Raw genomic sequence first — 13956 nt, 5'->3', positions numbered from 1 at the left:
GAAGCTGCTGGGGACGGGCCCCCCGGGAGAGGCGGCGTGGGGGAAGCCAGCCCACGCGGCTCCTCAGTGGCACCGGCGGTGACCGGGGCAGGTCTGCCCGTCTCCTGCTGGGCCACCTCTGGGGCGCCTCCCTGGTGTCACCGCCTCATTCCCAAACATCCCCACGGGGAAGGGTGCGGCCCTGCAGCTGGGACAGTTGGCCGCTGCAGGTGCCCCACCTGGGTGTCGGGGCGCGAACACATTCACGCGCGCACCCGCGCGCGCGCACGCACGCACACCCTGCGCGCACTCACCTTCTCCAGGAGCTGCCTCAGCTGTTTGGTGCGGGCGTCCCGCGAACACATGGTCTGCTGGGGGGCGACCACCGTGCAGATACACCTGCCCTCGCTGTCCTGGGCGGAGCTGTACACCTGCCAGCTCTCCTCAGGGTTGGTGGGCAACACCTGCAGACGGTGGGCGGCGGGGGCGGGGCAGGTGCAGGGGTGGGGGGAGGGGAGGCAGAGAAAGCGAGACATGAGGGAAGACGCCAGGGAGGAGGGTCCCCAACCAACCCCGGGGCGGGGGGGAAGCAGAAAGAAGTGATTTCAAGACACGTTCCCACCCGGGGAGGGGAGGGGGCCCTGAGAACAAAGAGACAGCCTCCCGTCAATGTCCCCAGGGCTGGGAGGGAGCCAAGCAGGCACAACGCTTTATATTTTTTTTAAATGCGAGGGGTATTGGAGTTTTGGCATCTGACCAAATGGGCCCGTTAGGTAGAGGGGGAGGGGCGAGCACAGGCCGAAGCTGAAGGGGAGGGAGGTGGGGAGGGCAGGCTGCTTGCTCAGAGTGGGCACAGAATTGAGAAATAAGATCTCTTCCCCTTAAGGCGGGGGGGCGGGCTGGCGCAGCCTCACGCAGCTGCTCCCTGGTGCTCTCGCTCAGAGGCGACACGTCCGCTGTCCTGCCGTTAACAGCCGAGATCCAACAGCCTCTTAGTCCCAAGCGGCCAGGAGCCCTGAGCTCCGGGGCCTCCCCACTGGCCTCTGGCACAGACCACCCCAGAGAACGCCAGGTGGCCACCTCTGGGCGAGCGGCCACCCACGCGCCATTTGGCGGATGTCACCAACACCAAGTTTCTGGTGACATGCTGGGCAGGGCGTCACACCCCACCTCAGTCCCGAGGTGTGCCCAAGGGCGACCAAGAAACCAGAGCCGTGAATGGCCGGTGTCACCTTGCAGCCCAGCTCAGGGGGTCCTGACCGCGGGGCACACGGGCCGGACGTCCAGCACATTCCCTGGTCCCCTCCTGAGGCCCCTGCAGCCTGCCTGGTGGCCTCAGGTCACCTCGGCTATTTTTAGCACCGGGATGGGAGAAGTTGGGTGGGGAGAAACTACAGTGGGGATACATTTCATTTCATTCATTTCCAGCTCAGCCGCTCAGGATCCAGAGGCGGCGCCAAGTCCTTATGAAGGAGACAGTGGGTGCAGTTCCTGACACGTCAGGTGAGGCGATTAGCGTCTCAGGAGGGGGTCCCTGGGAGGCCTCCTCCAGAGGCCTGCGCCCTCCACAGCGACAAAAGAGCAAGGAGCCTTGTGTCCTTCACCTCTCCTTTCAGCTGGCCGCGCGGGCCAGGGCGCACCCCTTCGCTGGGCGCTCAGCCCCGGGCTCCTGGTGGTTCGGCTCAGCCACCGGCTAGGTCAGCCCTGCTGAGAAGCAGCCGGGCGCTGGCCCCCTCCCCCAGGCCCGGAGAAGGGAGGCGGGGCGGTGCGGGCGCGGGCGCCGAAGGGAAAGCGAGGGGGCCAGCGCAGCGAGGGCCCCCCTCCCAGGGCCTGGCCCCGGCCCCTCTACCCCCTTTCTGGATGGACCTTCCAGTGGGGGTGGGGCGGGAAAGGCACCTAGGGACTTCGGGGGCGCACAGGCAGTGGAGGGCACCAGCTCCCCAGCCCAGGGCCAGGCCGGTCGAGTCCGGCTCTTACAAAGTAGGGCGGGCTTCCCTCGGTGCCCTGGGCGGACCCAGCTCTACTGGGGTGGAGCAGCGGCGTCTCCAACGCTTACTTGCCCAGTGACCTTGGACAAGTCCCCAAGTCCCTGCCTCAGCCCTAACCTCATCAAGGAGGGACTTGTCATTAGTTGGGTGAGGACTCCAAGCCTGAGTGAGTCCGTGAGCCGGCACCCCCCCGCCTTGAGAGGGGACCAAGTAAAGCAGGGAAGCGTGGTCGGGGGTGGGGGGACCGCGGCGGGAGTGGCCGGGTTGGGCGCGTGGGGAGCAGCGTCGCCACCGCAACGCAGAGGAGCCGCCCCCTGGCCCCTGCCCGCCCCCTGCCCCAGCGCCCGGCTCCCCGCGGCGGCGTCCGCCCAGCCCGGGGCTGGAGTCGGGAGGGAGCGAGGGAGGGGGCGCGCGAGGGCGGGCGGCGGGCGCACTTACGCCGGTGCTGCGGTCGAGCGTCCCGCCGCGGGCCGCCGAGAGCCGGGTGGTGTTGAGGCCCACGAGCGAGGGCAGCGTCTGGGACATCCAGTTGGTGATCATGGCCATGGTGCTCAGCACGACCCCGATCTTGAGCAGCGGCACCGACATCGCGCCTCGAGTCGCCTCCTGCGCCCGCGCCGCGCCGCGCCGGCTCCGCGCCCCCGGGCAGCCTCAGGCGGCGGGCACCGCGGCGGGCAGGGGCGCCCGGCCGTGTCCCCGCGCCCCCTCGGCCCGCCGCCGTACGCCCGCCGCCGCCGCCGCCGCCCCGCGCGCCCCGGCCATGGTGCGCCGCCTCCGGGCGCAGGGAGAGGGGCCGCCGGCGGCCTCTGCGCGCCGCGCCGCGGTCCGGGCGCCGGTGCCGCCGCGCCCTCGGCGCCACTCCGCGCTCTGCCTCCGCCGGGAAGGGCCGCCGGCTCGGCTCTGAGCGCCAGGCACACCGCGCGCGGGGGCCGGGGCCGGGAGGCGGGGACACGGCCGGCGACGCAATCTGCCCAGGAAATGGGTGGATTTTTCCTCCCGACTCCGGCTCCCCGCCGCCCCCTGGCTGCTGGCTGTGAGGTCTGCACACGTCGGTCGCCAGGAGTTGGGATGGGGTGACCGGGGCAAAAAGACAGACCACGGCCCCCGGAATAATAAAGGTCCTCCCGCGGCTTAGCGGCACTGATGGGCCGAGGCCGCCGCCCCGTCGCCGCCCGCGGGCCGGGGTCTTTCAGAGGCCACGCTCCCTCCGGGGCCGCTCCACCCCCGCTGCTGGGGACCTAGTTCTCAGGGAGCCCCGGGCTCCCAGCCGCAGGAGGCGAGCCCTTAGCTGGCTCCAGAGCAGCCCTTCGCGGGGTCTTCCGCCCGCGCGGACGTCCGCCAGGGTGGGCTCCTGGGTGCAGGTGGAGGGGCATGTGCGTGCTCCCGGAGCAGGGGTTGGGTGTGGGTTTGGGGCTCAGGCACCCCAGCAGGGACGCTAAAGGGACCCTGCCCAGGGGCAGTGTGGTGTGGGGGCCCTGGGTCTGAGGTTAGGGGCTGGGGATGGAGCCAGCCCAGGTGCCCAGGCAGGGAGCAAGGTGGGCCGACACCGGCCCCCAGCCCTTCTTGGGGGCTCAGCTGACTGGGCCAAACACCTTCGGGGGGCTGAGTTCTTCTAAGGTGACCAGAGGCTTCTCCTGGGGGCCCCCGGGCCCGCTGCCAGCTGTCCGGAAGGCCTGCACCCTGCATCCCCATCACGCCCGCCACACCTTTCCATCAGTGAAGGTGCACCTCTCTTCCTTGGCGGGTGTTGGGGGCAGGGGCAGCTGGCCCACCCGATGCCCCCTGCCAGGGGCACCCCCTTGCGGCTCCACCCCTACCTGCCGAGGGGACTCAGTTTTACTGGGGATGGCCCAGCCTGAGTGCTGGGTGTTGACCCGCCAGCGGCAGGAGTTTCTGTGACTGGTGTTTCCCTGACTCTGACCCAGCATCTGTGGCAGCTTCTGGGCTGGGAGCCGTGGATTAAACTGTTGGGGAAGGGCGCCATCTCCCAGCGCCAGCCGGTACTGCGAGCCCGGGGAGAGCCGGCGGGTCAGGAGGACGGAGGCGGCCCCTGGCCTGCCCTCCGGCAACGTTTCCGGCGCAGCCAGGGCCACCGGCCGCTCACACTTCTCTCCCTGCAGAAGAGGCGGCGGCCACGCAGTTTCTGGATCCAACCCAGCCCAGTCCCACTGACAAAACCCTCAGGCGTCCCTTCAGAAGCTGCAGATATTTACTACTAAGTGCAAGACGCAGGGCGCATGGACCCCAGACCAGATCCAAGAGGGGGACACAGCGCGCCACACGCCCAGGGCAGAGGCGGAGCCCACGCCACAGCGGCAGGCTCCGGCGCCTTCCACAGCCCGACGCGGCGCGTGAGCAGCCACTTTCTCACAACCACCCGAGGACATGCGGGAGAGAGTCATCTTAGGCCAGCTCTGTGGTGCCCGCGCGCCGGCTCCGGGCAGCCTGGGGTGGGCCCTGCCTCAGCCCCTCACCGGCTGTGGGGCCCTGGCTTAGGAAATTAGCCCTCCTGTGCCTCCGTTTCCCCATATCTAATACGGGTCTAATAACAGTGACCTCCCTCTCCAGGTGCTGTGAGGGCTGTGTTAGGGCAGGCGCCAGCGTGGCACCCGGCGAGTCCTTGCCATCCCCACTGGGCGCAAGGCCAAACGTGCCCAGGGAGGACCTTCGGTCAAGGGGCTGGTGCTCAAGGGAGCGGCAGAGGGGGCATTTGATGCCCCCAGGATTCTCCCCGCCTCTCTGCAGAGCTGCTTGTGGCCAATGACCACCGGCAGGAGGTTGTGTGGATGTACATGTCCCTGTGTGTGTGTGTGTCTGTGTGTGTGTGTCTGTGTGTGTGTGCATGCGCACGTGCGCATATGCGGGGGGCAGGTTCCTGTGGGACGCGGAGATGCCACCAGGCGCACGCTGGGGAGGCGACACCTCTGATGGGCAGGTACAAAGGGAACAGCCTCCCGCTCCTGAGGAGCTTCTGCATGATGGCCGCCAGTCACGCCCCGAGGGGACTTGGCGGTGGGCTCTCGGGGGGCGAGGAGCACGCCTTGGCTGGCTTCCGCCTCCTCAGCCGAGGACACCGGGCGGGAGGCGGCCGTGAAGCTGAGAGCAGGAGGGCCAGCAGGCTGCCCTCGGTCCCCCCGCCCAAGACTCCTCCCACCGTCAGGAGACAGGCAGGTGGAGCCGCCGGGAGGACGGAGACCCCTCAGCCTGTCTCCCCTGAGTGAGCGCAGCCACGGCGGGGGGGCCAGGAGGGGCTCAGGCACCCGCTGAGGCCGGCGGAGAAGCCGCCTGTGGGGCACCCCCTGGCCTTGTCAGATGCAGCCTGAGCCTGGGGACTCGCCCGCCGCCCTGGGGGCTACGCTGCCGGGGAGACCAGAGACTTGGGGGGTGATGAGGGGAGGCAGAGCCGACCCCCACCCGCCCTGACGCCTTTATGTCCTGGTGTTCTCTCTTCACTACTCGTGTCTGTTCATAGGGAATTGAACGGATACACGGTTCCCTCCCCCACCCCAGACGGAGCCCGGGAGCAGGACAGGGCTGTGCCCGCCACACCCTGCCGCTCACACGAGGGGCGCTCTCGCCAGCTGGGGGGCGGGGTGGGGCGGGGCAGGCGCTGCCCGCCCATCGAGCACTCGGCGGAGTCCTCTCCAGGGGCTGCAATCTGTGATTCCGTGGGCAAGACGCCGCTTTTAATGCACTGGAAAGGGTCCCCGGGAAGCCTCGGGCGAGTCTAATTGGATCTAGAAGGCTCCACACCATTTCCAAGCGCGCGCCGCGGACGGCTGGGGAGTGGAGGTTTCGGGGCCACAGGGGCTGAGGCCAAGGCCGGCACCACGCGGGCTCCGGGAGGAATTCAAACCCCAATGTGCCCACGGCTTCCCTGGAAGCCAGGGCTCCTGTCTGCGCCTGCGAGTGGCTGCCGCCGCCTTGACGGGTGGCTGCCGTGCCCACACGCCCTCGGGGACCTGCGCGCGCCCCCGGACCCTCACAGCTGCCCCTGGCCGCGCCATTGCTCAGAGGCTCCGAAGGATGAGGGGACCTGTCCAAGGCCACAGGGTGAGCCAGCTACTCCCCGGGCCGAGCTGTCACCCACGGCATCCCGCTGCCCCCAGACGCACGGTGTCGCAGTCCCCTCAGCCGCGATGAGAAAATGCCACCGGCATGGGGGAGGGGCTTAGAAACAACAGACATGTATTGCTACAGTTCTGCAGGCTCAGGGGCCGAGATCAAGGGGCCGCACGGGCACGTTGTGGGAGGCCTCTCCCCGGTTCACCGTCCTCACTCGGTGGAAGGGACGGGGGTTCCCGGAGCCCTGTTACGAGGCTCCGATCCCGTTCAGGAGGGCAGACGCTCCCCAAGGCCCCACCTCTGATGCGACCGCCTTTGGGGGTTAGGGTTTTGGCACGTGAATGTGCGGGGCACACAAGTCTTCACACCGCAGCACACGGCCACCGGGAACAGCGGGCGGAGTGTGACCTGCCCGGCCGCGGACGCCCCGTCACGCGCATGACTGCGCACATGACGCCCACCAGACGCATTTCTGCCGGAACATTCCTAGGCCCTCGTGGGAAGGCCGGGCGTGCTGCAGCGCCGGGCCCCCTGATGGGACCCCCCGGACTGGCCCGGTTCCGCCCTCTGGCAGCCCCTTGCGGCCCCGGCCGCGGTGGGCTCTGCACACGTCCACCAGCACACGCGCCAGCGAGAGCGCCAGCCTCGCCACCCCAGTTCCGCGGTTCCCGAATCAGGCGCTGACATTACGTATCGGTGGAGGCGCCCGACCACCGGAGCGCGGCCGACGCCCCTCGACAGCTGTGTGACACTCCTGAGTGTCTCCAGTCCACAGACAGGAAACAGGTCCCGCCAGTCCCCCCGCTGCTTGGCAAAGTGACATCCCTAAAGGACAAAGTGTGGTGCTCTCTTGCTGTTTACAAATATGCATGTTTTCCTCAGGCCCCATGCACTCGGTGGGGGTGGCAGGGAGAGGGACGAGGGGAGAAGGAAGGAAGGACGACAGGGAGGGAGGAGAGCGACTGGAGGGGGAGGGGTGGAGGGGGCAAAAAACGGGGTGGCAGGGAGAGAGAGAGGAAGGGGCACGTGCGGCCGCTCTGCGCCTTTCTGCCCCGTGCGCGCCCTGTCTGTGCTGGGAAAGACATTCCTGGAGCAGGGGGAGGGGGCCCCTTCTCCCAGCAGCCACGGGGGACTCCCATCGGCAGTCCCATCCCACAAGCCCTTTATTTCACGCGCCCCGTGGCCGACAGGCCTGCAGGGGGCGGGCTCTGCGCAGGACCGATTGCTCCCCTTGCCCTTCCTGTAGGAGGATTCTCCTTCTGGCCGATGGCCCGGCGCCTCACCGGGGCTCCCCACCGACGCTGGGCTTGGCTGTGCAGCCTGACATTTTGGCCAGGGGAAGCCGAGGGGACCGCTGCCACGTCTGGGCGGAAGCCTCGCAGCCACGCGGGCCAGGGCTGGGCGGGCCCTCCCTTCCTCTCCCGCTGCTCAGGAAAGTTCCACGCTGCTTTCACGGCCGCTGTCTCGGGCCGGCCCCCGGCCAGACAGGGAGGGCACACGACCCTGTTCTCTTGGTCTCCTGGAAGAAGTGGGTCCCCTTCTGGGAGGCACTTGGAACGGCTTGGGCAAGATAACGCAGCAGGCACGTGGCCCCCGGGGCTGCCCCCTGGATCTGGGGACCCACCGCCATGGCGGTTTCCACCTTCCCGGTTAGGGAGCTGGCCTCCACGGCCGGAGACGCAGTCTGCTTTCCACGAGCAAGTCACGGGTCCTGACCCGATTGCAAAGGGGCGTCATCATGCAGGAGTCTCGGGGGGAACCCTGGGGTCCAGCTGGGGTGCAGGGTCCGCCCAAGGCTGCTGCCGCCTCAGGGGAAACCGCCTAGGTTTGCAATCTCAGGAGTTGCTCACAGAGTGACTGAATCGATGACACTCACAGACGCCCTCACCCCAGCTGCCACTGTGTCAACAAGACACGGTTTGGGCCGGCCGCCGGGGGTGGGAGCGTGGGGGCGCGCTGGCGGGGCCGGGGCGAGGGGCTCGCCTGTCCGAGCGCACAGCTGTTGACAATTGGCCGCCTCTGTGTCTTCGAGGCCGGGTGCACAACCCACACCCTGGGGAGTTCAGCAAGTTATTGATCACGTTCATAAATACACCGTCGCTCCCCCTCCCCCCTCAGACACCAGCGCGTCGCTGGAACAAGTGGGAGTCATTTTCTTCCCAGAACCCCTCGGGAGACCCCCCCGCAGGCTAGAGGAATGTCGGCGTGAGGCTTGAGCTGGGGGGGTGGCGGGGGGACCTGGCGCATTCTTTAAACCCGCCGGGTGGAAGGGGCTGTGTGCGGTGAGCGCGTTTGAGGTGACGCTGTCGCCTGCCCCGCGGGAGGCGGGCGGAGGCTGGCCTCTTGCCCGGACCCTGCAGCCCGGACCCCACGCTCTTAGAGACCCCCCGCCAGGTGAGATGTCACTGAACCGTACGCAGCCGTCTGCGGTCCACGTTCCTGGCACTCGGATCAGAGCACGCGGAGCCCGTGTCTATTCAACGCTGCTGGAGAGCAAAGGCGCTGGCCCCGCTGTCCCCTCTGTCCCCGAGGCAGCTGTCATGAGACCGAGCCCGGGTGCAGAGGAAGAGGAGACGGTGCTCACGAGAGGACTGTCCCTGGACTTGGGGCCACGAGCCAAGCACAACTGTGCCCCGGTCTTCTCGGCTCTCGGTCCCTCAGTGGGGAAGGGACTCATCCAAGGTCACCCCCTGTCTGTGGCGGGAAGGACCTGCCACCTTCGGGCCCCACCGAGACCTCCTCCCCAAACCCGGCTGTTCCCCTGCTAAAGCCAAGCTTCAAGGTCGGCAGCGGACGAGCGCTTGGCCGCCCGGCTAGGGCGACAGGGCCCCCACCCCTGGCGCACCTGCGCCGGGGCCGGCGGGCCTGGCGCCTGCTTTTCCCTGGTTCTCGGTGACGCCGAGCCGCTTTCTCTCTTCCTCAGCTCGCTCTCTCTCTTCACAAGAACATGAACTTGGTGTCATGGCTGCCAGACGGAGCTGGGACTGAACTTGTCTGTCGCCTGCTTCCAGGCCACTACCCAGGGTGCTCGACCGCCCCAAGTCTCGCTTTCCTCATTTCTACGGGGAGGACAGTGACGCCGGGTTGTGGGGACTGTCACGACCTGACCCCGATGGAGCTCCGGGCTGGATTTTGACACGAAGCTGGTACCTCGGCGGGTGTCCTGTGCATGTAATGGTTTGAAACGAAGCGGCGCGTCTCTCCCTCCCTACGTCCCCTGCCCCGGCCGGTCCCCCGCGGGTGACCGCGGCGCCGCCGGGTTCAGAGTGTGAACAGAATCCACGGAGCATCTTTCAGAGCCCACAGCTGGCTCCTTCCCGTCAGCCCGGCTCGCGGCGGCCATGTGTCTAATCCAGTTTAGCTGGTAATTAGTTTTGTATTACTTTACACGGTGCTGTTAAGACTGATTACAGGGCCCGATAACTTTGGTAATAAATACTACCCAAGGCAGAAAATCACCTTTCTCTCTATTAGGCGAGGCTGACGTCCGTGCAACGAGGAACGGAGCGTTGGTGGAGACAGGCAGCTGCCGGGCTGAGGGCTCCTGGCTCCCGCGGCCCGGCCGCGCGTCCGGGGCCAGCCCCCGCGGCAAGGCCGACGCAGGATAAATTCCACGCTCTCCGAACTCACTGGTTCGGGAGAAGACCCTCTGCTTCCCAGCCGCCCACACCCACCAGCACCCGTGCCCAAGGCAGGGGTGGCCCAGCAGCGGGGGGCAGGGGCGCGGGGAGTCACCTCATCTGGGTGGCTCTTGCGGCAGGGGACAGAATGGGGTGTTTTGTTCTCGTCCCGTTTGTCCAGGGGCGTGGGCTGGGGTCTTCCACGGCGGAAGGAGCTGAGTGCGAGGGTGTCCGGCGCGGCAGGATTCGCAGCCGCTCCTCCAGGCCCCGCCCCATCTGTCCACCCCGCGGGGAGGTGGGCGGCCGGTCACCTCTGCATTCCGGCACCTGGGCCGGCGCGGCGGACCGCACTCGGGTCTGAGCACACAGCGGTCACCCCATAAAGCCTGAAGTCACGCGACAAGCACAGCGAGAGCTCACGGAGGCTCTGTGCTCATTCACAGCTGGGATCCCGCCCCCCCACGGGGGGCCCTGGGTCTCCCGTCGTTAGGGGAGCGCGCGGTCGGCTGGGGTCACCCTGCTCCTGAGAAGGGCCCCGCCTCCCTCTGGCATCGATTTCCTCAGCGAAGCCCCTGTGCCATGAGCAGCCCCCCGCGACCCCCTGCCCTCGCCCCGCCGCCCCGCCCTGGCTCACGCTGGCGCCCACGTGGCCTCCCCTGGGCCTCCTCCAGCTCTGAAGGAGAGCTCCCTCCCCTCCCCCCTCCCAGGCCCCGCTCGCTCGGTTCTGGCTCTCCCGAGCCTCTTAAACAAACAATCCTGGCAGGGCCTCGGGTCTCCCCACAGAGCGCGTCGGCCCGGGTGCCAGATGGCGCCCTGGGCTCCGGCTCCCGCAGCACCGCGAGCCCCAGTGTGGCCGCGTTACACCCGACCAGCTGGCGCCGGAGAGCGGTGCTTGGAAGGAGGGGCGCAGTAGCAGCTGGAGGAATGGGGGGCCTGCGTTTGCAGGAGGGGGGCTCCCCCTGGAATCACCTAGTGCCACCAGCCTGTTCCAAAGGTGGAAGTTCAGGCTGACAGGTCAAGAGCATTTTCAAGGTCACGGGACAGGGCCTGGGGGGGAGAGCGAGGGCAGCTGGGTTCAAGGTCATTGTTCCAGGGTTTCCCACCCCTTTGAGGCCATCGCTAGAGGGGACCGGCTTCTGTCTGAAAGGAGCTGAGGGGCCAGGAGCTCAGGGAGCCCCAGTGCTGCCCCAGCCGCCCCCGCCCCCCCCCCCCCCCCCCCCGCTGGGACAGAGACCAACCCCTCCCATCCGCCCAGGAAGCTCTGCACGGCACTTCTCCAGGAACAGGAAACGCCAGCCCTGTTATTGAAAATCACAGACTAAGACCACGTGGACCCTCTTTGTGCCTGAAGTCAAAGTTCACCTGGGCCCACAAGCCTGGCGCGTAGTAGGCCATCGATCAATCGCTGGCATCTGACGGAGCGGCTCGTTGTCAGCGCGCTGTTGGGAGAACAGATGGCCGGCCATGTGCTCCGCTCCCCCCGCCCGTCTGCCCGAATCCTTCCAGCGGCGTTTCTGCCGTGCAGGTAAAAGCCACACGTTTCGGCCCTGCTCCCGCTTCGACGCGGGCTAATCGGCGGTCAGAGCGGCCCTGGGACCGTGTGTCCCTGGGAGGGGCCCTGAAAGCGGTGCGGCTGTGGGAGCTGTTCCCCTAAAGCGAGGACGGGGAAGGGTGGGCGGGAGACAGCACGCCGCTCAGCCGCCGTCCCCGGTGCCCTGGCCTCCCCGTCCCGACCCCTGGGGCCCCGTGTCCTTGTACAGGGGTAGCAAGCCTGGCTGGAGACGCCCTGCCCCCGGCGTCATAGGGCCGCGCCACATCGGGACCCAGAAAGCAAGATCCCTGGGCGTGCGTGTCCCCACACAGCTCTCCGATTCACAGCACGCCAGCCCTGCGCCCGAACTCGCTGCCGGGCCCTGCAGGTCGCTGCTAAAGGTGACAGGAGCTTGGCCCAGCCCCAGCTCGGCCTCCCCAGGCGGGCTGTCTGGGGCTGGTGGCCGAGGCAGCTGCCCCCGGACCCCCTTCTTGGACTTGAAAAGCCTGCAGCGATTTCGGGCAGTTGAGCCTTTGCTCCAACATCGCACCCCAGTCAGGGATAACGGGCCTCTCGTGGAGATTCCCCCCCAAAGCAGAACCTCAGAGGTGGCCCAGGGAGCTGGAGCCATCCTCGCGGGCGGGTGGGAGGTGCCTCCTGGCTGGCTGCGCGGAGGGACACGGTCCCCGGAGAGGCCCCAGGGCTCAGCTTCAGCAAGAGGAACCTCTGAGAAGAAAACAGTGTTTCCCTTCCCGGCCCTGGGAGCTGCCCAGGGTCCTGAAACGCTAGGGAGGCAGCGCGAGGGTGCAGGCGGGCGCGTGGGTTAGGGGAGTGTTGGCCCCGATTCGGTCGGCTGGCTGGCACCCTTCACCCTTTGTGTGGACAGGCAAACACTCTCGCCACTGAGACAAAGCTTCCCACTGAAGTTGAACAAAAAGTTTTCCCCAAGAACGGGGGATCTTTGAAAAGACGCAAGGAGGGGGCCTTACAGAGGAAAACGCTCCGGGGTTTGGGGGTGAAGGCTTAGGGTGCCTGGAAGTCATGAGGCCGCGATGGCTTGGAGCATCCTCAGGGCCATCAGAGCCAGCCCTCTGGTCCCCGAGGTGTCTAAATAAGGCGCCTGCCCGGGTGTGCCCCTGTCCGTGGGTCTGGATGCACGTGCGCCTGTCCGTCCACAGTGCACAGCCCGCCCCATGGCCAGGCCTCCCTGCCACCAGGAGGCTTGTCCCCAACAGCAGGCTGAACGTCTCTGGGGGTCCGGCCGGTTGCCCAGGGCCTCTGAGGGGAAGCAGGGCAGCCACTCAGCCGTCCGGGGCTGGGGCTGAGGTCGCACCTCCTGGGCAGAGCCAGGCAGCAGGTAAAGGCTTCAGGAAAACCAGGGGAGCTCCTTCCAGAGCCTTCTCCTGGGATCCACCTCTAACCTGCTCCTCTCTCCTTTGTTTCCTCTTTTGTTCGGAGAGGAAGGGAGGCAGAGGGGGAGGGAGGGAGGAGGCGGATGAGGCTGGGGGCGAAGGGGCCAGCTACCCGCCACCTCCCGCTCCAAAGGGCCGGCGTCACGGCTCAGAGCGTGGCACAGTGGCACCATCCAAAGGGCATTTTAATGTCACCGGCGAGCAGCCTGGTGCCCGAAGCTAGCAGGCTCTTCCCAGCGCCCTGGTGCCAGAGCAGCACCGTCGTCGGCTGGCGCTCCAGACAGCCGAGACCTGCCAGCCCCGAGATGCATTTTTAAAATGGAGACACCAGCCAGATACAGGCTCTCTGACGGTACAGTGTCCGGGGGGTGGCAAGCCCACACGAAATGCCCAGCGGCCACACACGCGCTCACGGCGGCTCGCCACTCACACGTCGCCCGAACATGTGGCCGCAACCCCCCAGCTGTCCGAGCAGAGCCCGCCAGGCACCCCGGCCCGGCGTCCCGCCTGCCCTTCCCGGGTCTGGTCTTGGAGGGACCAGCACCAACGTGCCTCAGCTCAGCAGCCCCAAGGGTGGCCTTACAATGAGAGGCGGGGATACTCCAGAGGAGTGGGGTGCGGGGCGCGGGGCAGCAGTTAGGTCGGAGCCTCCTCTGAAAATGTCAGGGGCTTGGACAGCCTGCCCTGCCTCCCCCCAGAAACAGCAGCAGCCAAATGACCCCCTCGCGCTGCCCTTCGAACTTCTCAGCGGGAGTGGGGGCCCCCACTGTGCAGCCTGGCTGGGCCGGCATGGGGGCCCTGGGAGGCTCGCGGCACCCATCTCGGCCACTCTGCACCCCTCCCTCCACCCCGAGTGCGGCCGGCACTTGGGCGTCCTCCCCACCTGCCGGGCTCGGCCTCCGGGGAAAGGGGTGCCCGCGGCGCGGAGCTGCTCCCCGACTTTGCCGGGTTCCCCGGGGGCCGGGCAGGCGCTGCGCGCGCGCAGGGAGGAAAATGGCGTTGGATGCACGTACTTGAGTGAGTTCGGTGCCCATCAGGATGAGGAAGAGGAGGCTCAGGAGCTTCCGGGCTGGTTGCATGTCTCGCTGCCACCTCCAACGTCCTGGCATGCAGGAGGCTGGTGCTCGCCGGCGGCGGCTGCGTGGACGCGGACGCGCTCCCGGCTCGGCTGGCTCCGCGGCGGCGCCTGGCCTTGTCCCCGCGCCCTCAGCACCCGGAGCCGGCGGCGCGCGGGTTCTGCTGCGCGGAGCGTCCGCTCTGCATATTGATCGGTCCCCGCTCCACGGTCCCGGGCGGGGCGGGCCGGCGGGCGGGGCAGTGGCGGCTCCGGCCCCTCCTCCAGCTGCTCCTGGCGCCCGGCT

At 67.9% G+C, this 13956-nt stretch overlaps 1 protein-coding gene across 2 annotated transcripts in view; it reads right to left on the bottom strand.

Moving 5' to 3' along the window:
• Positions 1–13754, bottom strand: part of OLFM1 (olfactomedin 1) — a 31878-nt gene extending 18124 nt beyond the window's left edge. Inside the window, exons 1-2 of one of the 2 annotated variants that reach the window (XM_054584149.1) lie at positions 13609–13754; positions 294–443 (exon numbers count right to left, since the gene is read on the bottom strand). In XM_054584149.1, coding sequence (XP_054440124.1) covers positions 294–443; positions 13609–13704 — 246 coding nt within the window. In that variant the 5' untranslated portion in view covers positions 13705–13754. Of the gene's footprint in view, positions 1–293; positions 444–2405; positions 2682–13608 lie in introns of those variants that run through there. The other variant, XM_054584148.1, reaches the window with a different exon arrangement.
• Positions 13755–13956: the final 202 nt, after the last annotated feature.

The sequence above is a fragment of the Pteronotus mesoamericanus genome, unplaced genomic scaffold (genome assembly GCF_021234165.1).
Source record: "Pteronotus mesoamericanus isolate MK-2021 breed Mesoamerican mustached bat unplaced genomic scaffold, CSHL_Meso_final contig_78, whole genome shotgun sequence".
NCBI classification, from domain to species: Eukaryota; Metazoa; Chordata; class Mammalia; order Chiroptera; family Mormoopidae; genus Pteronotus; species Pteronotus mesoamericanus.
Note: the sequence above shows the minus strand (reverse complement) of the source record. Positions and strands in the feature narration are given on the sequence as shown.